Below are 24955 nucleotides of genomic sequence, written 5' to 3'. Positions count from 1 at the left end.
CACGTTCCCTTTATTGCTTTTCTCTCTCCGGTAATAATGCAACTGTATAATTCCAGGAACCACGTCTGTATTTTCATCTCTACAACTTTAGTGCTTAGTGCGATGTCTGGCAGGTAGTAGGTGCTCAATAAATATGTGCTTTATTAGAGGAGCCTGTATAGGTTGGGGTGGGGACAACCTGGCTGTAACTTTTGGTCTCCTTCCCATTGTAGTAGCAGCAGAATGGGAAGGAAGGAGGAGCTGGCATGAACCTCCGCCCAACATTGTCTCAGCCTACAGAGGGCAATTAACAGACAGCAGCTGGTATCCAGAATGGATGTAATCAAGTATTTTATTCTTATTTCTTACACAGATGTTTTGAGATCATGTTCGCTTACACACACACACCCTTCATTTAGGTCAGGATGGTCCTCTGTGATATGTTAGTGCTATGGTAGAGTATAGGTAGGATGCTATCAGGGGCTTCAGAGGGTGGGTGAGGGGTGGTCTGGGAAAGCTTCTTGGAGTATTTTAACACATCTGTACAAAAGCTAAGTGGTTGATGAGAGAGGAAATGATAGAATGGTGGAAGGCAAAGTGGGAAAGCAGAAGCAGGAGGAGGGGAGGCTGGACAGGTAGGCAGGGGCCAAATCAACAGAGACCTTTTGCTTTGAGGAGTTTATCCTAAGGCATGGAGAGCCATGGGATGTTATTAAATTTGGGGGTGGCGGGGTTGGGGGAAACGGTTGTTTTCTTTTGAAGAACTGTCAGTGCTAGAGAGGGTAGATTGGAGGTGGACAACTTTGAAAGCAGGAAGAACAGTTTGAAGTTGTTACTCTAATTCAGATGAGACATGATAAGGCACAGCCAATGAACATAGCAAGAACTGAGGAAAGTTGGCAGAAGGTTGGAGGGTAGAACCCAGCTTTGTTTTCATGCATTGCAGTCTGGAGAATTGCCCTTTCACTTGTTTGTGTGATCTTTTGGTGTACAGTTTTTTAAAAAAATACTGTTGATTTTATTCATCAGTGTGTTTTGTACTGTTTATGTATTGTTTAAGAAATCCTTCCCCACCTTGAGTTCATAATGATCTACTTCCGTTTTATGTTTTTGTTTTTCCTTAAAAATTTTTTAAGTCTTACTTTTTATATCTGGTCTTTAATCCACCTGGAGCTGGTATATTACATGGTGAGGATCTAATTTTTTTCTATATGGATAAACAGCTGTCCCAGTACCATTCTTTAAATATTCTGTCCTTTGTTCACTCATCTGCAGTGATTCTTCTGTTACATGCCAAATTCCCGTATTGACTGGGGTCTGTGTCTCGGATCTTAGTCTGTTTCATTGTTTGTCTCTTTGCCAGTACCTCACCTTTTAATTGCTGTAGCTTAATAAGTGTAGAGCTTTTTATTTTAAGTACAGTTTACATGTGTGTTGAAACCAGTAAATCTTTGTATAGGTATTGTAGACTTCATTGTTGAGAAACATAGGCAAATACTTTCTTGATTTCTTCTAGACATTCCTTTTTTTTTTTTTTTTTTTGAGATACAGTTCACCTTTTTAAAGGGTACAGTTCTGCGGTTTTTATTATATTCACAAGGTTGTGCAACCAGCCACTAATTCCAGAACGTTTTCATCACCCAAAAAGAGATCCCATACCCACTAGCAGTTAGCTTCCATTCCTTCGTCCTCGCAGCCCCTGGCAACCACTGCTCTGCGCTCTGTCTCTATGGATTTGCCTGTTCTGGACATTTCATATAAATGGAATAATACAATATGTAGCTTTTTGTGACAGCATTCTTATTTAGATTGAGTAAAATTAATAGATTACAGGGCATTCTGTAGGAATACTACTGTGTCTCTAAGAAAGTAGGACAACAGCCACTATGGAGAACAGTATGGACGTTCCTTAAAAAACTAAAAATAGAACTACCATATGACCCAGCAATCCCACTACTGGGCATATACCCTGAGAAAACCATAATTCAAAAAGAGTCATGTACCAAAATGTTCATTGCAGCTCTATTTACAACAGCCAGGACATGGAAGCAACCTAAGTGTCCATCGACAGATGAATGGATAAAGAAGATGTGGCACATATATACAATGGAATATTACTCAGCCATAAAAAGGAATGAAACTGAGTTATTTGTAGTGAGGTGGATGGGCCTAGAGACTGTCATACAGAATGAAGTAAGTCAGAAAGAGAAAAACAAATACTGTATGCTAACACGTATATATGGAATCTAAAAAAAAAAAAAAGGTCATGAAGAACCTAGGGGCAAGACAGGAATAAAGACGCAGACCTACTAGAGAATGGACTTGAGGACACAGGGAGGGGGAAGGGTAAGCTGGGACAAAGTGAGAGAGTGGTATGGACATATATGCACTACCAAATGTAAAATTGATAGCTAGTGGGAAGCAGCCGCATAGCACAGGGAGATCAGCTCGGTGGTTTGTGACCACCTAGAGGGGTGGGATAGGGAGGGTGGGAGGGAGGGAGATGCAAGAGGGAAGAGATATGGGGACATATGTATATGTATAACTGATTCACTTTGTTATAAAGCAGAAACTAACACACCATTGTAAAGCAATTATACTCCAATAAAGATGTTAAAAAAAAAAAAAAAAGAAAGTAGGACAAAAATACTGTACCTGAGTAGGGAGCAAGAAGAGAAAACCTCACCAGTATTTCTGTTTTGTTTTTATTTAAGCATCATATTCATATTTTATTTCTTCATTTATTGAAGAGAGTGGCCAGTCTTATGCCCTTGCTTAGTTGTTTAATGAATAAATGTCATGTAACAAATCCTATTCTAGAAAGGTATCTTCTGTTGATACATCTTGAGTTTATTAGATATAGATGGAGTAAAACTACTTTGATTTGGGTGCATGTTGTCAGTAATTGTATAAAAATGACGTGATTCCCTTTGTATCTTGGTGGATAAATGAGTAAAATCACATGACGATATAAAGAGAATATATTCTCTCTCGAACTGTTTTATTTTTTAAAGCAAGCATATCTTCCACTTTAATCCAGAAATTAGTCAGCAGCTTAGAGTTCTTTTTAAAAGGCTACCTCGGAAAGTACCTTTAAGTCAAGATACCCATATAAGGTTTACTAATATAGAACATTTATTTAACATACTACAGTACTGCGAGCCTTTTGTATCATTTGGAGAACTGATGTTTTATTAGTGTAATTGCTGAAATATAGTTCAGAAAATAAAATGTTTTTCCCTAAATAATAGCATTAAACTTTTTTTGGCGGGGAGCAGGGGGTGGGGGTGGGGGCCCACCTGCAGCTTGCGGGATCTTAGTTCCTGACCAGGGATCAAACCCAGGCCCCTGGCAGTGGAAGTGAGGAGTCCTAACCACTGGATGGCCAGGGAATTCCCCGCACTTTTTTTTTTTTTTTTTTTCCATTAAACTTTCAAAGAGGTAGCCTCAACCAGAGTGGCAGTAAACCTCTTTAAATGATTCAAAAGGGCTTCCCTGGTGGCGCAGTGGTTAAGAACCCGCCTGCCAATGTAGGGGGCACGGGTTCGAGCCCTGGTCCGGGAAGATCCCACATGCCGCAGAGCAACTAAGCCCGTGCGCCACAACTACTGAGCCTGCGCTCTAGATCCCGCGAGCCACAACTACTGAAGCCCGCGTGCCAAGAGCCCGTGCTCCGCAACAAGAAAAGCCACAGCAATGAGAAGCCCGCGCACCGCAACAAAGAGTAGCCCCCCCGCTCGCCACAACTAGAGAAAGCCCGCGCACAGCAATGAGGACCCAACGCAGCCAAAAATAAATAAATACATTTATTAAAAAAAAAAAGAATTTTCAAGCAGGATACGTTTTGTTTGAAAGATTGATGTTGAGTTGTGTAGTCACTGTACCAAATTCAGTTATTGCTTTTTGTCTATAACAGAGCCAGATAAGATGCTATCAATTCTAGCTACTTTTAGTAAATAAAAGGTGAATATTGTTGTTCATTTCCTTTCTGATGTTATAGAGGCATGGTCAAGTTCTTAGAACCAAGTGGTTGATTTTCTTTTTTCCATAACCCCACCCCCGATTTTTTGTGTGTGTGGTGAAGTTAAAATGTAGAAAGGCTTCTGAAAGAAGAATATTAATTTTTAGAGTAATATGCATCTTGTTGATACTTAGTAGCAGTTTGCGTTTGCTGATTTTTAAAGGTGTGTGTCTGGGCTCTTTAAAAATATTTATCTCTTATTTCCAAATAGGGTGAATGATTTACAGATTTAAAATAGATAAGTATAACAAAATAACATACCTGTTTTTTTTAACAATACACCTTTGTTATTACATTACTAACAATTAAACAATTTTTAAATTATGAAAGACAAAATGGGTAATACAGAATTTATGGCTTATAGTCAAAGGATCACTCTGATCATATAATTAGATTTTAAAATATGAATAGAACACACAACCAAGAAGAATGGAGTCTCTTTTAAAACCCTGGCGTTAGGGGATTTTAGCATTCTTTCTATATAGATTATGCACGTTTTTTCAAGTTTTTACTTTATAGAGGCTCTGGTTTCACCCTTGCAAACCTAAGTACTGAAAATAATGGACCATATTTAAAAAAAAAAATTAACTCCCCTTAACATTTTCTTCTTGGTGTAGATTTGGGGAAAAAATATTAAAATGAAAATCTCCCTTGATGCTGTCATCCAAAAATCCTCATATTCTGTCATTAAGGGCGAGTTGTAGTTGAAGTTTTCTGGAGGAGTATGTGTGTATGTATTGAATTGATTTCAAATGCAGGATCTGGTTTTCAAACATTAGTGATTATTCAGTTATAAATCAGTATATGACTATATTTGATAGCTTTCTCTTGTTACACCTCAAAGAGTATATGCTTAAGTTTAATTTCAATTCTTTGCTTTAAAACAAAATGACTCTAATTTTTGAACATCATGTATCATTTTTATAATGTTTTGCTGCAGAAATTGCCAAACAGTAAAAATGCCAGGTTTTCAAGAACCAGCATAGCTGGTTCACTACTGAAGACTGTCTGCGTGCACTCCATTCCTGTTACTATAGAAACACACACAGACTGTGGATTTATCATAAACCTTGAGAAATATTTCTTGCACAGTTCACATAAAGAAACATCTGGATCCCTTGTTTATCCTGGGGTAAAGGAAGACCACCCTCTTCCTCTGTGCTGTGGGAATCACGTTATAGTCCACTATATTTCTTTAGCTGTAAAACTTCTAATGTTGATATATCAAATTCGCTTTGTATTTTAGTAGGATTGATGATAATTACTGGAATACATTTGGAAAATGAGAATTCATGTTCATGCCAGTTCAATTAACTATGACTGTGAAAATTGTATTTTGAGAGCTTCCACATTCTGAATTTCAGATCTACAGTATTAATAACACTAGGGTTTTAAATAGATATGCTTATAAAGGAGTTTTTGATATCTTTTGATCTTTTGTTGGGTTAATAGACTCTCCCTGGAAATTCATTTGACTTCATGCCAGTCTCTGGGGGCTTTAAGCCTTGCAGGGAAGTGTAGCCCAGAACTAAGGAGAATCTCAGTAGTGGCTAGGTAACTGGTTATCAGTCAAATTTTGCCAAGGATATTCCTGTGGAGACCATAGTTGCGTTTATATTATCTTGCATTCTTCACAGCAAGATCCTCAACAAGTCTTTAAAGCATTTCATTTATATGTGATAACTCCCTTAAGTTTACACAGTTCAGTTTAAAAGGTTCATTAAGCCCCTCCTCTGAGCCTTTGCTTTGGGTTCTAGGAGCAGATGGATGAATAAAATTACTTCCTGCTCTTAAGAAAATCACATAAACAGATTGTTTCATGATTAATTCTAAGAGGTTTTATCTTATGAACACAGAGGAAAGTTACTCACACTAGCCTAGAACTTAAGTGACTACTCCTTGGAAATGACTTTCTGAGCTCAAAAGATGACTAAAAGTCAAGCCAAAAAACAAAGTAAAAGGGCGTATTTGGCATAGGATATAACATTAGTAAAGGCACAGTGGTACGAAATCATGTGTGTATGGTAATTCTCAGTAACCTGACATTACTAGTGTACAAAAGTGACTTAAGGTTGGAGATATGGATAGAGACCTTGCTTAGAGGGCCTGTGTGCTCTGTTGGCTGAAGTGCTTTGACTTTTTCTAGGAATCATTGAAGGGTTTTAATCAGGAAAGTGATGCGGTTAGATTTACAAATTAACCTAGGAATGTATTGAAGGGGCAGTTGGGTCTGAAGACAGAAATAGGTAATTTATATGACACCTTTAGAACTACTTCTGATTCCAAAAAGCCTGAATGATATCAATATGAGGGATTTTGATCCATAATGAAATATAAAGTTTTTTCTTATTGAGAAGAAACTGGTGTTAAACATAGGAAAATAAGTATATACAGCACAGCATGTAATTCTATAAAGTGGAACCTAGCAATATGTACAGTCTACCAAAGGGCATTGTTCATTTTAAGAATTTGTTATAGTGACTTAGACTAAACATTTAACACATCATGAATACTTAATTGATGTTTATAGCCTCAAGCTGTTCATCTGAAACATAACATGCTTCCTTTTTCTTTTAACTCTGTATCTAAGATTGACTTAAGTAAACTTTTCTGTTATCACTCCCCTCATGAATAAGTTGGTGAATGAATGAATGACCTAAAGCTTTAGTTGATAACTTTCAACTTTTTTCCTTTAAAAATGTCTGTGAACGGCTTCAACAAAATTAAGAAAAAAGTATTCATTTATTGATTTCTTTCTTTTCTTTTTTTTCATTCACTGATTTCTTTCATCTCAAAACAAAACAAAACAAAAACCAACGTGGAAACATTGGTCAGAGGAAGAATTTGTCCTAAATTGTGATGGTTTCATTTACTTGGAAGTACATATTAGAATGGGCGGAACACTAGTTCGCTAACTCTCCCACCAAATTGTTAGCTCTGGGCAGCGGGATGGGAAGTGTGTGATGTAAAGTGAATGTTTGGGTTGCTGTTTACTCAACATACTTAGGGATGGTGAGAAATGAGTTTACTGGCCAAGAGCCAGTGCTGTGGGACAGAGGGGCTGTGTGTGAATCCTCCATTTACAGGATGTCTGACTGTGGGCAAGTCACTTAATCATGCTAGCCTTCATTTTTCACTTGTGAAATGGGGGAAGCAATAGTATTTCCTCGAAGAGGTGTTATAAGGAGTGAAATAATATAACAAATGTGAAGCATTTAGAGTAGCATTGACACATAGTAAGTCCTTAGTCATTATTATTACTACTTGAGTAATATAAAAAGTTTAAAACATACATCTTTATCAGGGATTTATTAATGACAAAGGTATGAGAGTTTTTGGTGGCCTCTGTGGAGGAGTTTTAAAATGTGTGGGTGAGGGACTTCCCTCGCTGTCCAGTGGTTAGCACTCAGAGCTTCCACTGTAGGGGGGCCCGGGTTCGATCCCTAGTTGGAGAACTAAGATCCTGCAAGCCGTGTGGCACGGCCCAAAAAAAAAAAAAAAAAAAAAAAAAAAAAAGTGAGGGTGAAAAACACCTAACTTCCTATCCTCCCTGTCTTTCGTGGCCTAAATGCCTCCTTCCCCAGTGAGCATTGTCCTCAAATGTCTTCTAATTCTGATGGCACACAATGTAATTCTTAGTCACCTTCTGTTTAATGTATTTACATATGAGTCTTGCCCATAAAATCCTATCTTGTCTAAGATACTAAAGAGATGGTAAATGCCTTCAGGTCAGAGATCAGGTTTTTCACAAGTTCTGTGTGCCCAGCATTTTACTGAATGATAACAGTAATAATAGCCAATAGATACTGGGCTCTAACTATACTCGGGGCACTGTCCGAAGTACTGCTCATGGATTAATTCTTATTTCTTACAGAAACACTGTAGACGATTAAAGTATCCACAGTTTCTGGGTAAGAAAACTGAGATTTAGGGAGATTAAGTTGCCCAAAGTCACATAGCTAATGAGCCTTGGCTCTGGGTTTTGAACCTAGCAGTCTGATTCTCTCAACCATAGTACTCACTAGAGCACCTCCGAAATCTGTAATGTCAGTTGGTGTGTCTGCTGTTTGAAGGCTGGCCGCCAGACTGCAGTATGTATAAAAATCACGATGTAAAGGAATTTAGTTATAGTCCTAAAATATCTTCTTTTTTCATTATCAAAACTACTTTCTTGATTGCATTATTGTACTCTTTGGAGGTATAATATGAAAAAGTGTGGCTCTATTCATGCTTAGACTTTCTAGAAAATATGATACAGTGGACCATTTAGCTGAGTTGGTCAGAATATGGTGTCAAGATTTAATGTACGCTTTTCCACCTTAAGAAGCAGTTACTTTTTCTTTTCAATACTTCTTCCAACCCCTTAGCTAAATTATTTATTTTTAATTTTCCCCAACATTTTACTTTAAAAATTTTCATGCCTTTAGGAAAGTTAAAAGAATATTATAGTCAACACCTGGATTAGTGAATTGTTAACATTTTGCCTCCTTTGTTTTACTCTAGGTATATGTACTTTTAAAATCTTAAACCATTTGAAAGTTGTGGATCACATGACACTTAAATGTTTCAGCATAACTCTCCTAAGAATAGGGACGTTTTCTTACATAAACAGGACACTGTTACACCTTTGAAAATTAGTAGCTCCATTGTTTAGTAGCTAGTTCACGTTGTAAATTCTCATTTTCTCCAAAACATTATTTTTACATTAGTGTGTATGTTTAAATCCAGGATTTCATCAAAGTTCACCCATTATTGCATTGGTGGTTAAATCTTGTCTTTTAAAATATAGAATAGTCTTTCCACCTTTTGTTTGTAACATTAACTTTTTGAAGAGCTGAGGCCAGTTTTCTGAGAGAAGGTTCCCACATTTTGGATTTGTCTGACTGTTTCCTCATTTTGAGATTCAGTGTAAGTGCTGGGAAGAGAGCTTCGGAGATGATGATGTGTTCATGAATCACACCACAGGGCACAGGAGGCCTGTCCGGCTGGCTTCTGGTAACGCCGTATCTCCTCACTTGTCTGAAATGCTGCCCGCCACAGCTCTCTCCTGTACATATTTCTGTTTGCAATTAGTAAGTAACCTGTGGAGCGATGAATATTTAAACTGTCGTTTCACTTGTCTTATTTTTGCGCAAAAACCCTTAGTGGGTCTCTCCCCATTTCCTAGGATGTAAGAGTATAAGGGTATTCTTTGTTAGATACGTATTTTGCAAATATTTTCTCTCTGCCTATACTTCACCTTTTTTTTTTTTTTTTTGCCATTTAAATTTTTTTATTTTTAAATTTTCTGTTGAAGTATACTTGATTTACAATGTTGTGTTAGTTTCACACCTTTTTGTTTTCTTAACTGTGACTTTTGAAGAGCAGGAGTTTTTCATTTTGAAGTCCATTTTATCAGTCTTTTTCTTTCATAGTTCATGGTATTTGTGTCCTGTTTAAGAAATCTTCTGCCTAACACAGTGGTATATTTTCTCCCACGTTTTATTCTAGAAGTTTTATGGTTTGACTTTAGTACCAGGTTTATGAACTAATTTTAGTTATTTTTTGTGTATAGTGTAAAGGAATGGTGAGGTTCGCTTTTTCCATACAGGTATCCAGTCATTTTTTCCCGGCTCCGTCTGTTGAAAATACCATCCTTTCCCCTTGAATTACCTTGGCACCTTTGTGGAAGATCAGTTGACCATGTAACTATGGGTGTCAATGTTTTATTTGTTTGCTTGTTTGTTTTTTACAATGAGCATAATACATTTTTACCAAACAAGGGATTAGTGGTTGAGTAAAGTTACATTATAGGCTGATATCCCCAGAAATCCTGCAGGTCAGTGGAGGTGTACTAGTTTTAAGCCCTTTGAGGTCAGGGACTCTTTCATTCATCTGTTAATTGAACAGTATTGAGTGTCCAGCATTGAATAAGACATCCATGGTCCCTGCACTTACAGAGCATGTAGTGGAATGAGGGAGACAGACCATAAGAAGGCGAACGCATACCTGAATAATACATATTGTGGTGAGTCCTGTAAAGGATGAAAAATAGGCTTACTGAAGAGAATGAGCAGAGGACCTCAGAAGTCCTCTCTGAGAGGTTTTTAAGCTGGAGCAGCACATATGAGAATCCCGATTGCAGAAATGAAGTTGGCACATTTGAGAAATTGAAAAGAAGCCCCTGGAGTGTAATGCCTCCAGTGGAGAGTGTTAGTAGATAACTTTGGAAATGTAAACTGAGGCCTGACCATGCAGGGACTTGCTGGGATGATACGTAGTCTGGATTGTATTTGAGTGCACTGGGAAGGCATTGAAGGCTTTGTTGTTTGTTTTTGCTTACTTTAGCAAATCATGTAGTTGCTGTCTAGAGCAATAAATTACATATAACTAGCAGCTTAAAAACCTCCCTTATGGCCCCCCTCCAGTGTTTACAGCATGCCGTCCAAAAAAAGCAACTCCTATTCTGACAGCTGTCTCCGTGGATTTAGTTTTAACTTCGTCCTGGTTTTGAACCTTGTGTAAATGAAATCACCCTGTGCACTATGTAAGTGGACTCGCGGTGTCTGGGGTCTTTCATTCAGAATGACTTTTGTGAGAGTCATCCACGTCGTCGCTCATTTTCCCTGCTGTAAGCTGAGGAGTCGCCACGTGATCGGGTTAGCTTTTCAAAGGCGGCGGGCTGTCCTCTGGGGAAGTAGGCTCTGAGAGGCAGGAGAAGCAGCCTGGAGACTGCGGAGGCAGCTGTGCAGGAGCCAAGGGGAGGTGCGGGGGCCAGGGTGAGGAGCTGGAGACGTGGAATGAGGCAGACAAGTGTGAGACGTGCACGTGGGAGGTAAGACTCCGGGAGTTCACTGACAGATTAGGCAAGAGTAGGAGTGAGGGGAAGGGGTGTGTCATGATCCCCAGGCTTCTGGCTTTGACAACTGATAGGTGGAGGTTTCATCTCCTTCTCATAGGAGGGACTGGGGGAAGGACACACTTAAGTAAAATAAAAACTAAGAGTTCATTATTAGGTATTTTAAGATGCTTGTGAGATGTGAGAGAAGCTGTCAAACAGGCATTTGGATTATGGGTATGGAGCATATTGGATTAAAATGGGAAGTTTGGGTAGTTTGCATATTATGAGGCAGCTGCCATGTAAAGAGTTCTGTATTGGAGTTAGAAGATCTGAGTTTCACCATTTTACTCAACTACTGTTGGCTGCGTGACTAAGGGCAAATCACTCGATCTTTTTGAGCTCCGTTCCTTCTCATCTGTAAAATGGGAATGATACTTTGCTTCATAGGATTAAACAACGTGTAACATATTAGGCCTCAGTTTATAGATATTTGGCCCAGTGGATGCTCAGAAAAGTTCATTCATGCACATGCAATTTGGATTGGTAGGAGAAAGTCGGATTATGGAAAATTTTGAAAGGCATGGAAGGGACTTGGTGTGGTATGGAGTTCAGAGTGTCTTAATATGAGAGTAGACTCTGCAGTTTGGTTTTAGATGAAACTAAAGAAGAAGTAGTTAGAGGTGAGAAATATCTAGAAAATCAGTCGTTGTAGGTCCAGGATAAGGTGCTGACGAGGGCCTGGCCTGACATGGATGTAGAGATCAAAGAACAAATCAATTCAAAGGAAGAGACTAGACTTGTCCAATGCCTAGTTTTACGGTCTCACAGACAGGGAAGAATCAGTCACCCGTGAACCTGAGGCTGCTAGCTTGGGAAGCTAGAAAAATAGTGAAAGCAACGGCCAATCTGGGGTAGTCTGAAAGGAAAGCTGAGTTAAGGAAGGACAGTCTGTTCAACTTTGAACGTATGACTCTTAAGGTTATAGTATGTTGTCTGTGGGTGGTTGGATATTCTCTGGCAGTGAGATATTGTGGAAGAGAGCACAGGTTTAGAAGCTAAGAGCTTGCTTCTTTTTCAGGCTTAATCACTAATTAGCTTTGTAGTCGTGGGAAATTCAGCAAATATTGAATGTAGTTATCTGAAAAATGAAGCTAACACCTCCCCTGTCAGCTTTACAGGCTTGTTTTGTGGATTAAATAAGAATGTTTATGAGGGGACTTCCCTGGTGGCGCAGTGGTTAAGACTCGGAGCTCCCAAAGCAGGGGGCCTGGGTTTGATCCCTGGTCAGGGAACTAGATCCCACATGCATGCCGCAACTAAGAGTTAGCACGCCACAACTAAGGAGCCGGCGAGCCACAACTAGAGTCCACCTGCTGCAACTAAGACCCGGTGCAACTAAATAAATTAATTTTAAAAAAATGTATATGAAAACACTGTAATTGTAAACTCTTATACTATAATTGTAATAGGGTAATGTTATTTCTGTTCTTAGTTCAAACTAAAATAAAATATTTGGTTATAGAGCTAGAGAAGAGAAGAGAAGGGGGAAAATACCAAACTTCTTAGAAGTTTGTGTGTGGAACTAAATCACAAGCATCAGAAATCTTAGTCTCTGAATACATGTGCCTGAAAACCTCTGTAGACTATAATTTGGGAGACTATCTGGAAGCTGATCTTGTGTACAACAATTATGAGAACCAAAAACACAGGTTGCATCTTGTCAAATGTTGGTATTTAACTTGCCTTCAAGTTGGAAGTTTGGAGAGCTTTTGAATTCTACCTGTGTACTTGCCCCATGTGTGTTTATGGAATTTTATTTATTTAATTTTTTTTCTATTTTTATTTTCTTTTTCACATCTGACTTTTACTACAGGATAATGATTTAATTAAGTATTCCTTTAGTTTTTAAAATTAATTAATTAATTTACATTTTGGCTGCGTTGGGTCTTTGTTGCTGCACGCAGGCTTTCTCTAGATGCGGCGAGCGGGGGCTACTCTTCGTTGCGGTGCGTGGGCTTCTCATTGCGGTGGCTTCTTTTGCTGTGGAGTACGGGCTCTAGGTGCACAGGCTTCAGTAGTTGTGGCACACGGGCTCAGTAGTTGTGGCTCGTGGGCTCTAGAGCACAAGCTCAGTAGTTGTGGTGCACGGGCTTAGTTGCTCCGCGGCATGTGGGATCTTCCCGGACCGGGGCTCGAACCCGTGTCCCCTGCATTGGCAGGTGGATTCTTAACCACTGCGCCACCAGGGAAGTCCCTGTTCACGGAATTTTAGAACATACCCTTCTAGTGTCTGTGAGCTATATACATTTTTGCCAAGGGTCAGAGTAGGGTAATGTTTCAACTCTTAAGCTATATATATAAGGAAATGATTTCTAACCTTTGTCAGCATTATCAGTACAGTATGCTGGTTAGGATCACAGACTCTGAAACCAGACTGCATGGCTCGAATGACTAGCCTTGTGCATTTGAGCAAGTCATAACCTCTCTTGCCTCTGTTTCCCCATCCATAATGGGAACTGACATTAATGTCTAGCTGAAGGTTGTTGGGAGCATTAAATGTGGTACTGTATTTAGAGCACTTAACAGCTCCTGGCACACTCTAAGCGCTCTTTAAGTGTCAGCGGTGGTTATTATAGAATAGTTAGTCGTTATTTTGGCAGTGACCAAGGAATAAAAGCACATGAACGAAAGAAACAAATCCTCTCAGAACCTACAGCTGAAGAAAATGGAAGTGGCATAGTGGCAAAAATCTTGGGCTTTAGAGTCAGAGATACTTACATTCAAATCCTAATTCGGCCCCCTGGGCATAGGGGTTTAAGCAAGACACCTAACCCCTCTGAAACTCACTTTCTTTACCTAGGAGGCAGGAGTCAGATACCCACCTTGTAGAGTTGTTTTGAGGATTAAATGAGATACATATAAAGTGCTTGGCCCAGAGTAGATGCTAAAAAAGCTGGAGTGTCCTCTCACACCCCATGCCCCCGTCCCTCACTCCACTGTAGAGCAGTAAGGGCAGTTTGATTTCCTATATGCTCGCATATTCATTGTTTGCAATTTTAGAACTTCTAAAATTCTTTCCATTTGCTAACAGCAGAATAAACAACAGCTGTTTAATTGGATACACCTTGGAAAGTGTTGTCAGCTTTTGTTTCCTTCTTCCCTTTGCTGTTCTGGGTTACTTGCTTTATCGTTATGGTAAATCCTACTAGAACCAAGATGGTGGACATTATTAGTTGGTCATGGAATTGAACTAGACTGTAGCTTCAGAATTCTCTTCCCAGTATTCTGGCAGCTACAGTCAGTTTATCAGACTTGATACAGTAGTGAAATCCTCTCAGCCTTAGGGCTTTTTAGAAGAAATGTTTATAGGATTTTCAAAATAATATCTGGGCAGTCCATTAATCCTCTGTCTCAAGATGTGAGACTGTCAAACCTTATGACAAAGCAGAGTGGTCTTAGAGCATTTCCTAACAGATGTTTATCCATATTATAACATTGTTACACAATGTGGGCATTTTCAGACACCTTCTAGAGAAGGCACAGTAATTGTGAGAGTATAATGCAGTGACCCAACCAGGAGTGTGCATCAGTATGAGCTGGAATGTGGCCTTAAAATATTCATGCTCTAGGCCTCACCCCAGATTTACTGAATCAGAGTCATCAGTATATAGATCTTGACATGTGCCTTTTGTAAAAGTAAAGCTGATTCTGCTATACATACCACTGATTAAAAACAACTAGATACTGGCAAGAGTATAGGAAATCAGGCATCCCCTTACACTACTGGTATGAGTATAAATTGATATAGTACAGCCTATGAAACAGTTTTGCAGTATCTATCAAAATTCAGATCTGTCCTGGAAGAATACATATATGCATAAAGATACAGTTTCAAGAAAGTTTCCTGTAAACCTGTTTATAATACCAAACAGTTGTGAGCAACTCAATGATTGTCAGTACACAAATGGTTAAACATGTTAGGGTAGATTACACAGTTGTTTACTGTGCAACCACTGAAAGAGTGAAGTATGTATGAGAGTGATCTGTACATGCTGATGTAGAAAGATATCTAGGACATACTTTATGTTGAACAAGCAAGTCACAGAATAAACTCTTTTTTAAATATTTTGTGTGTAAATATGTAGAGAAATATTTGGAAGAGTACCCACTAAAGTATTTACAGTGGTTATCCATGACTTAGGAGAATGGGAATGGTGGAGTGGGAAAGGATTTGGCCTTTTAATTTTTGTATTTAAAATATTTGCAGTAAGATTTTATTATTTTTGTAATAACAGAACCACTGGATAAAATATGAATGATTTAAGGAAAGCGCACATGGAACCTAATTTGTATGTGTCAAGACACTGCTTATTTTGCAATTTACAGTTTTAACTGAAACTTATAGTCTCTAATTTGGGAAACAGAAAGGAATGTCAAAACTGTTTTGCACGATGGCAAAGAGGATAAAATTTTGTTACTCAAGTTATTGTGAAAGTAATTGAGTTTCAAACAGATAAGCATTTAAGATAAAAAGTATTTGCTCTGTGTCAGAATTATATTGGCTACCTGTTTTAAAAATTTAGTTTGTGCAGATCTGGATATGAAAATTGGATTCAGAATATTTTACTTTAATCCTTTTGCAGTTGATTAGCCTCTAGTCTTTGAGGATGTTAACTAACACCTTTTAATCTCTCTTTTAAAACTTTAGGCCCGATGAGAGAAAGGGAAAGTTAAGGATGCTGGAGCAGAACAATGGATTTCTCTTTCTCTTTCATGCAAGGGATCATGGGAAACACAATTCAGCAACCACCTCAACTCATTGACTCCGCCAACATCCGTCAGGAGGATGCCTTTGATAACAACAGTGACATTGTTGAAGATGGTGGCCAGACACCATACGAAGCTACCTTGCAGCAAGGCTTTCAGTACCCACCTACAACAGAAGATCTTCCTCCACTCACAAATGGCTACCCATCATCAATCAGCATGTACGAAACTCAAACCAAATACCAGTCCTATAATCAGTATCCCAATGGGTCGGCCAATGGCTTTGGTGCAGTTAGAAACTTTAGCCCCACTGACTATTACCATTCAGAAATTCCAAACACAAGACCACATGAAATTCTGGAAAAACCTTCTCCTCCACAGCCACCACCTCCTCCTTCAGTACCACAGACTGTGATTCCAAAGAAGACTGGCTCACCTGAAATTAAACTAAAAATAACCAAAACTATCCAGAATGGCAGGGAATTGTTCGAGTCTTCCCTTTGTGGAGACCTTTTAAATGAAGTACAGGCAAGTGAGCACACAAAGTCAAAGCATGAAAGCAGAAAAGAAAAGAGGAAAAAAAGCAACAAGCATGATTCATCTAGATCTGAAGAGCGCAAGTCACACAAAATCCCTAAATTAGAACCAGAGGAACAAAATGTAAGTTGAAACATCTTTTTGAAAAAATTTGTAATATTTCACATTTACTGGAAGTCCAAGAGATCTTTTTCAGTTTTTATCTCTCCAAATGTAAATATTTCTGATAACTTCTTTCATCTGATCCCTAGCATGGAGCTTGGGATGTTACGATAGGTGGTAAGTAAATATTTGTTGAATAAATGAATGGACATCATCAGATTAAAGAAATATTTTAGAAACATGTGACACTAAAAATCTTGCCTCCTATGTTTCTTTGTTTAATAGCCTCACTTAATTTTGCTTGTAATAAACTGGTTTCTGCGAAATTGAGTTATTTATAGTGAGCTGTATGGACCTAGAGTGTGTCATACAGAGTGAAGTAAGTCAGAAAGAGAAAAACAAATACCGTATGCTAACACATATATATGGAATCTTAAAAAAAAAAAAAAAAGTTATGGAGAACCTAGGGGCAGGACGGGAATAAAGACGCAGATGTAGAGAATGGACTTGAGGACACGGGGAGGGGTAAGGGTAAGCTGGGACGAAGTGAGAGAGTGGCATGGACATATATACACTACCAAATGTAAAATAGCTAGCTAGTGGGAAGCAGCTGCATAGCACAGGGAGATCAGCTTGGTGCTTTGCGACCACCTAGAACGGTGGGATAAGGAGGGTGGGAGGGAGACGCAAGAGGGAAGGGATGTGGGAAAATATGTATGCATATAGCTGATTCACTTTGTTACACAGCAGAAACTAACACAGCACTGTAAAGCAATTATACTCCAATAAAGATGTTAAAAAAAACCAAACAAACAAACAAAAAAAACTCCTGGTTTCTGAAGATGAAGAGGAAAGGCAGAGAAAGATGGTTAATGATATTGGTTTTCCATTGTTCCAGACCAACTTTTGCCAGTAGAGCTTAGATTTAACCCTCATTACTAGTGTGTTTGCCACAGAATAACCTGAAGTAAATAAAGGAACTCTTTTTATTAAAATCAGAGTTAGTATTCATACATATTCACTAACTCTTCAGGTAGAGGTTTTATAAAAGTCGTTCTTTAGTGGTAACTTAAGATGCATGCCGCTAAATTTTTTTTAACATCTCTGAGGTTTCAGTATTAGTTTTCTTAATAAGAAAGGTATGTAACAAATCAATGCTAGCTTGAATGAAGAGTTTTTAGTTAGTATTCTAATACGTGGTATTACTTGAAGATGTCCCCAGACATTGATTTGGGAGGAAATGAATATCTATGAATTTTTGTGACAGTTGTTTGCTTTTCTATCTGCTATGCCTGAATAAGTTAATTTATCATCTTCTGTTCAAAGAAATGTTTACATCTTACCAACTCACCTTTTCCTTGGTAGCTGGGTTCCACTACTTCACACAACTCAAATATGATGTTTTTCTGGCGTAAAGGTCACACTGGTTCTAGGCTCTCACAAGTCTCAGTGTGATATTTCAGTATGTTTTTCTCATTTTTCTATAGTTTTCTTATTTATTCATTTAACAAATATCAACTGAGTACCTAATGTGTGCTAGACACTTTTCTAAGAATTGAAAGTCGGGCAGTGAATGAAAAGTAAAGATGCCTACTTTCAGGGTGCTAATATTCTAGTAAGAAGAGGCAGAAAATACACACATACCTATGTAAATGCGTCTAAGTTTAGATAGTGGTAGGTGCTATGAAGAAAATAAAACTGGGTGATGAGATAAAGAGTAATCGCGACACTAGCAGTTCTGCCATCTTAGTTCTGCAGCTATAAAATGAAGGCTTTGAAACTAAGTGGTTTCTGGAATACCTTTGAATTTCTTATGTCATTTATTAAATGCCCCCCACAGAACTTAGCTCACGTAGTATCTTATACTGTTTATTAAATGAATGAATCAGTGGAAGGAGAGAAGTTAACTTTTTACTCTCCAGAGACGTCCACTGTAGCAGTTCTTTCATGGACCTGCAGTGAAAAGACATGTGATGCACTATGACCCTTAGCAATCACGAAAATGCATAAAACCTGCATTTGGTTTTAGCTTAGGTCCTAAGAACCATCTTGCTGGCCCGTCTTGCTTTTGCTCTAGAGAATCTGGCAAATAGGAGAATATCCAATTTTATTTATTAGGCTAGACTTCTTGCCTTTATTGGTAAAAATATTAAAATATATAGTTTAAAATATGTCACAATAGAAATAGGGCTGGAAGCAGAGGCAGGAGAAGATAGTCTCTTCATTTTTCGTATCCACTCTTTGTTTTATTGGAATCTAGGAAAAATATTCAGTGCAGTGATGTGATATTTCTAGTAGTCACTTTTCAGTGAGATTTTAAAGCCAATTCTGTCTGTTGGATGTCTGCTCTGTCTGGCCGTTTATATCACTTAAACCTTCAGTTAACTGTTATATCCAGGAATTAGAATGGTTAGATGTAACTTAAGAGTTTTAGTTTATTTTCTTTTTTAGTAAATCATGTGGGGCATAATTTAATATTTCATTATTTAGGATCTTACAGTATCTTGGGGTAAAGGAATGTCACTTTGACTGAAGATATAGGTGTGGTAAGTGGCATTGATTGCACTAAATGTTACCAAGACCATTGCCTGAAAGTTGAGTTTTGGGGGAAAATCCAGGGTTTTTTTCTTTCAAAGAACTATGGTGAAAAGCTAAGCTCTCGTTAGTTGAATTTGATTAATTAAACTTTTATCACACATGGGAGGCAGTTATAAGCTTAAGAGATGGTGCCATAAAAGTGATGCTCCACTCTGACAGTAGAACTTTGGGCTGGAGCCCCCAAAGGCCCTGCTTGTTGTTAGTGCTGTGTCTCTGCTAAGCCATGCGGACAAGGGATGTGCACAAATCAACCTGTTTTTTGTAACTGTGTATGTGTTTAATGGGGTTTTCTTAACTTGAACAACATCTCTTTTGCTTTCTTCAGGACAGTTGTTTTTAAGTGCTTTAATTTTTGATGCCCTTGTGCCTCCTGGTTGTCACTGGGGGTCCACGCCCTTGGTGTTCAGCATTGTAGCCGGCGTAGAAGGGAAAGAAGCCCACGTAAGAGTTTGCCCACACCACGGGACAGCTCCCCTGCCCCAGATGCTTGAGGGAAGCATAATGAGAACTGTGTGCCTGGGATGATGGTCCTCTAGCTGGGTTTGCAGATATATAGATAGATATAGCTATAGCTATAGATATATAGATATAGATATAGATATAGATTTCTTCCTTAAAAGCTCGCTCATAGGTTCTTTTTTGAGACAAACAAAGCAAACAAAATCTCATCTAAAATAATACACTTCAAGATTTCACTTCTTTTTTCTTTCCTTTTTTCTTCATATTTGATCTACCAGTATTTCCTCCCGATTCTGAGCTGTTTGGCCTTCTAAAGAGTGGCTGTTCTTTGGAACAACCTAAGTATATCTTCTCAACAATGAAAATGTGTCCAAACATCTAGGCAGCAGGAGACCTGAGATCACTACTGAAATTGTATATTTTGTAAAGCTGCTTTAGCTGTTTTCTCTCCCACCAAATTAGAAACATGTGGAAATGTTTCTGCATTTCTTCCTCCTTGGCAGGTGTAATGCCTCAGGCATGTGAGTGTAGGCCCTATTCAAACATTGGTCTTCCACCAGCACCTTGGTGGGCTTATCCACTAAGACCAGTCTCATTAACTCTTAGCTTGCCATTTTCACTTATAAAAAGCCAGATGGCTGGTTTGGTCCCATTAGCACTAAGTTAGAGGTTATATTTGGTTCTCCAGCCTCAGAGTGTTAGGTCTTAAAATTCTTAGAAACTGTTCATATGCATTGCGAACTTGTACACAGTTATTCAGAAAGTAAAAGAAAAATGCACGAACAATTTACTGACTTTACATTTTTCTTTCTACCTTAAATGATGACATAAGTTTTTGGTTCTTTTAGAGAATATGATATTACTTAATGTTTTGAAAACTGTTAAGGATTTGGAATTCTGCCAGATTTGATGTGTATTATTCATCCTGATAAATCTCTTGGGTTTTAATTTTAAAAAGACCAATTTTTTTTTTTTTGTCTACACCACACGGCTTGTGGGATCTTAGTTCCCCGGCCAGGGATTGAACCTGGGCCCTCAGCAGTGAAAGCACCGAGTCCTAACCACTGGACCGCCAGGGAATTCCCCCTAATTTTTTTTTTTAATTTATTTTTGGCTGCTTTGGGTCTTCCTTGCTGCACTCGGGCTTTCTCTAGGTGCGGCGAGTGGGGGGCTACTCTTTGTTCAGGTGCACAGGCTTCTCATTGCAGTGGCTTCTCTTGTTGTGGTGCGTGGGCTTCAGTAGTTGTAGCACGCAGGCTCAGTAATTGTGGCTTCCGGGCTCTTGAGCACTGGCTCAGTAGTTGTGGCGCATGGGCTTAGTTGCTCCACGGCATGTGGGATCTTCCCGGACCAGGGCTTGAACCCGTGTCCCCTGCGTTGGCAGGCGGATTCTTAACCACTGCGCCACCAGGGAACCCCTCATTTAAAATTAAGATGACTCGAACACTATGGGGAGCTCACTCACTGTCACCTTTTCTCTGATGCTTTCTCTTTCTGAAGCAGCACTACTAGTACCAAAAAAGGTATCTTCAGTCCCTATTTGATTTTAATCTCTTTTAAGCTTACCCTTTGAACAACTGAAGGAAAATGGATTTTATACCCAGCAGTATTTTATCTGTTGGCAATTTCTGACTCCTTATTTTTCTTGACTCCTAAGCATTTGGCTTCCCTTGACCATTTCATCTTAAAAACTCCCCTTCTTAATTGGTATTTGTGATACTGTGTTCTCTCTCTTTACCTTTCTTTCGAGCTCAAGTCATAGGTCTCTAAATGCCTAGTAAGTATTACTGTTTTGTTCACGCATTAGCACATTTTACCATGTATATTCCCTTTCTATCACTGCAGCATCCTAATTTGACTTTTTTTTCGTGTTTTATTTTTATAGTCTTGAAAGCTTAGAATAAATCTACTTGAGCCTCTTTTTCTCCCTTTCCATTTCTTGCCTTTAAAATGACTGTGTGAAAAAATCTCAGTTCTTTGAAAGTGATTTTAACAGTGTTTCAAGCCAGCCTGCAGGAAATGTGAACAATATGGAACAAACAAAAAAAATCAAAAAAGAGGTAAGACATTTGAATAATAAAAAGGCTTTGGAGGAAATCCTGTCTTTAATCCAGAAAGGGAAGAATATTACTGAGCTTCAGACCAGTTCTTAAAGCAGTAGGGTTCTGTCGTTTGGCAAAGATGGGTCACTCCGTATCTGTCTGCCCTCAGAGTTACAGGGGTCCCTAACACCCCGGCATCAGAAGATTGAATGTGCCGAGGAGGAGGACTTGCTTTCTTGGCTCCATATGTGCTTCCCCAGGTGGTCCTGTCCTCCTGCTGTAGCTTGAGAATGAGAAGCTGAGGTGAAGGCTTAAGCTACGTTTGTGGACTGAAATGAAGCTGCCGGACGGGCCTACGCAAATGTGGACCGTATTTTTAAACTGCCTCATTACGCCAGAGATCAGGACAAAAATTCCCATTTGAACATAGATTTTTCTTTCCTTGCTCAGTGAGCGTGTCCTGTTGGATTAGCTAGTCATGGTGCCACCACAGACACATCTGACAGAGCTAATTTAGTGCCCACCAACAGCTGCCACTACTTCTTTCACTTGGGCTATTTCCAATATTTTCAGTAGCCTCCTAATTAGACATTCTGCTTCCCCTCTTGCTCCCTTCCAAAATATTCTCCATGTAACAGCTAACACGATCCTTTTAAAACAGAAATTGGCCGCTTACTACTTCTCTACCTAATCCTCTTCAGAGGCTTTCGGTGCACTTAGGATAAAACACTTAAACGTGGCTTACAAGGCCCTGGTGATGTAGCCTCCTCTCCACTCTCGTCTTGTAACCTCTCTCTTCCTTGGGGCAGTTAAGTCCGTTGTAATGGCTTTTTTGAAGTTTCTACCTTTGTTTAACCTCAGGGACTTCACACATGCCACTCCTCTCTGGCATGGTCTTTCCCCCACTTTTTACTAGACTAACTCCTCCTCTTTTGATTCAGATTATACTTTCTCAGAGAGGCCTTTCCTGACCTTCATATCATAGCTACATACCGACACACCATTATTTCTCTGTTTACATTTACATTGTATGAGTATATGTTTGTGTTTGTTTAATGTCTGTCTCTTCTACCCAACTGTGAGCTCTTTGAGATCAGGGATCCTATCTGTCTGTTACCACATTGTATACCCAACTTCTCGAACAGTGCCTGGAAAGTCGTAGGCACTGCTGAATGAATGAATGATACTTGGGGTTTGGCATATGAGTCTGGCTTATCATTTCCTTACCATTTTTACAGTCTCTTTTATTTAATAAAACTTTGTTTTTATAGCAGCGTCTTAAACTGCTTGAATTAATTGAATGAGAATTTTAAGTAACTTCTAGAATTAGCCATACTTTTTAAGTGGAATTAGAGCTAAGTTAATGGATATATTTCTCTTTTTTTAAGCCATCTAAACTAAATTCTGTTCTTTGACAAGAAAAGTTTTTAAACCTTTTAAATTACAAAAGTAATTTGCTTTTTACAGAAAACACAAATAATATACAAGTATAAATCTTCCCTCACCGCTTCCCTAATATCGTTCCTCAAAGATAACTACTCTTATCAACTTACTGTACAATGTATCACATATTTTTCAAGGCTTATACAGGCTATTTTAAAATAAAAAGTAGGAAGATTTTGATAGATGTGGATTACTGACATGAAATAATGTTGTAGTTGCCATCCCTCTGCTTAGATTTTCTCACTTTGTGTGTTTCTGTAGGATAGGTTCCTAAAATATAATTGTTAAATTGAAGAGTGTACATATTTTGAATTTGGATAGATACCTCGAAATTGCCTCCTCAAAGGATTGTAGAAATCAATTTTTAAATAACGTATTTGTGGGTTTTATGATTAGAAAAGTAATGTGATGTTTATTATAAGCAATTTGACAAATAGAGAAAAGCACATCCAAGAAAATCACTTACTCCATCACCTGGTGGTATCCTTCTAGTCTTTTTTTTCTGTACACATAAGAAGTTATTTTTCCAAGATCGGAATCACACTATACAAACTGCTTTTTCAATTTGCTGTTTTCAAATAACATTATATTGTTATTTTTCCGTGTCATTTAAAAATTTATATTATTCCACTATCTAGTTGTACTACAATTTATTTAACGAATTCTGTACTTTTGGACATCTAGACTAATGTCTAATTCTAATATTTGCTCTTAAAAATAGCACTGGTGTGCATATCTTTGTGTGTATCTATCAGTATGTGTATATATCAGTGCTTTTTCAGTATACACTTTTAGAAGTGGATTTGCTGGGTCAGAGTGTGAAAATTTAAGGCTTTTCATACATACTGCCAAACTGCTCTCTAGAAGAATTCCAAGTTACATCTTACTAGCAATCTCAGAGTGCCCATTTTTCTGCACTCTGATAAGTTAAAAAAAAAAATGAAAATTAACAGATTAAGAAATTAAGTTTTAAAAGTGATAAAGTAAGAAATGGGAGCTATAGCTGTGGTGTAGAATGGACAATGGATGTTAAGACACAGCGTCACCTACTATGTAAGTTGTATTTTTCCTCCTTACATTATTCAGCTAATAAATGTCCTTTTTTCCCTTTGCTGTTTAGTTTTCTTTGACTCTTTGTGTGTGTCACTGTTCTTTGGTTTGCTGCCATTTTATTCTTTTCACCTAGAGACCAAATGAGAGGGTTGACACTGTATCAGAAAAACCAAGAGAAGATCCAGTACTGAAAGAGGAGCTCCCGGTGAGTGGCTTTAGTGAATACTGTCTAACCAAACATGGTGTGAGAAGGTGGAAGCAGAGTGATTAAATTAGAACACACATAGCATGTATTATTACTTCAGAAGTTATACTGAAATAAATCTTGGAGCTGGTTTAAAAGGTAGATATTTTTAGCAAATTATTTGCCTTTTCAAAACTATGACCACTTTTTAATAGATGTGAATTTCTGAGATGCCTTATCAATAATTTGGCAACAGAAACCATCAGTCCTCTTTTCAGTGTTTGGGGTGGGGCTTATCTTCCTCCTCTCTTCTTCCCTTTTGCTAGATACGGATAGCAGGCATCAGAGAAAAGTATGAGTGAAGTTTTTTATGACCTTTTCCTACAGGTTCAGCCGATGTTACCTTCTGTTCCAACAACAGAAGTGTCCGCTGGTGTTAAGTTCCAGGTTGGCGATCTTGTTTGGTCTAAGGTGGGAACGTATCCTTGGTGGCCTTGTATGGTTTCAAGTGATCCCCAACTCGAGGTTCACACCAAAATTAACACAAGAGGTAAGAAAAGGCATAAATGGACATTAGTAAAAAGTTGTGGCAAAAAAGTGGATCTAAAATGTTGTTTATGAATATAATACATACGTGATAATGTAATCTGACACCCAAACACATATCAGTATCAGTTTTTAATGAACAGTGAAATAATTACGGTCATCTTAACTGGCAGAGAGCCTCTACAGCTGACATGGTCCTTTTTTTCCCTTAGAACACCCTATGTTTGTTTTCTAATTTCTTTCACACTTCTTTTTTTAAAAAACCTCCAAAAGCAAGCAGACCTATATGTAATGAGATGTCGTATATGAGCGTAGTAGACATTTGGGCCAAGCTTTCTTTGAACATTTTTATTTCATCTTTGACTCCTGTGGGTAGTAATTTTTTTACTCAGACAAGTGCTTTT

General features: G+C 38.4%; 1 protein-coding gene across 6 annotated transcripts in view; it reads left to right on the top strand.

Moving 5' to 3' along the window:
* The window catches only part of NSD3 (nuclear receptor binding SET domain protein 3), a 108197-nt gene that overhangs the window by 19230 nt on the left and 64012 nt on the right, over window positions 1–24955 (top strand). For 5 of the 6 annotated variants that reach the window (XM_082374642.1, XM_082374644.1, XM_082374643.1 and 2 more), the window contains exons 2-4: window positions 15529–16247; window positions 23955–24026; window positions 24393–24555. In XM_082374642.1, coding sequence (XP_082230768.1) covers window positions 15573–16247; window positions 23955–24026; window positions 24393–24555 — 910 coding nt within the window. In that variant the 5' untranslated portion in view covers window positions 15529–15572. Of the gene's footprint in view, window positions 1–212; window positions 319–15528; window positions 16248–23954; window positions 24027–24392; window positions 24556–24955 lie in introns of all 6 variants that reach the window. The other variant, XM_082374641.1, reaches the window with a different exon arrangement.

The sequence above is a fragment of the Balaenoptera borealis genome (genome assembly GCF_965194805.1).
Source record: "Balaenoptera borealis genome assembly, chromosome: 21".
NCBI classification, from domain to species: domain Eukaryota; kingdom Metazoa; phylum Chordata; class Mammalia; order Artiodactyla; family Balaenopteridae; genus Balaenoptera; species Balaenoptera borealis.
This window is presented reverse-complemented; position numbering and strand designations above follow the sequence as displayed.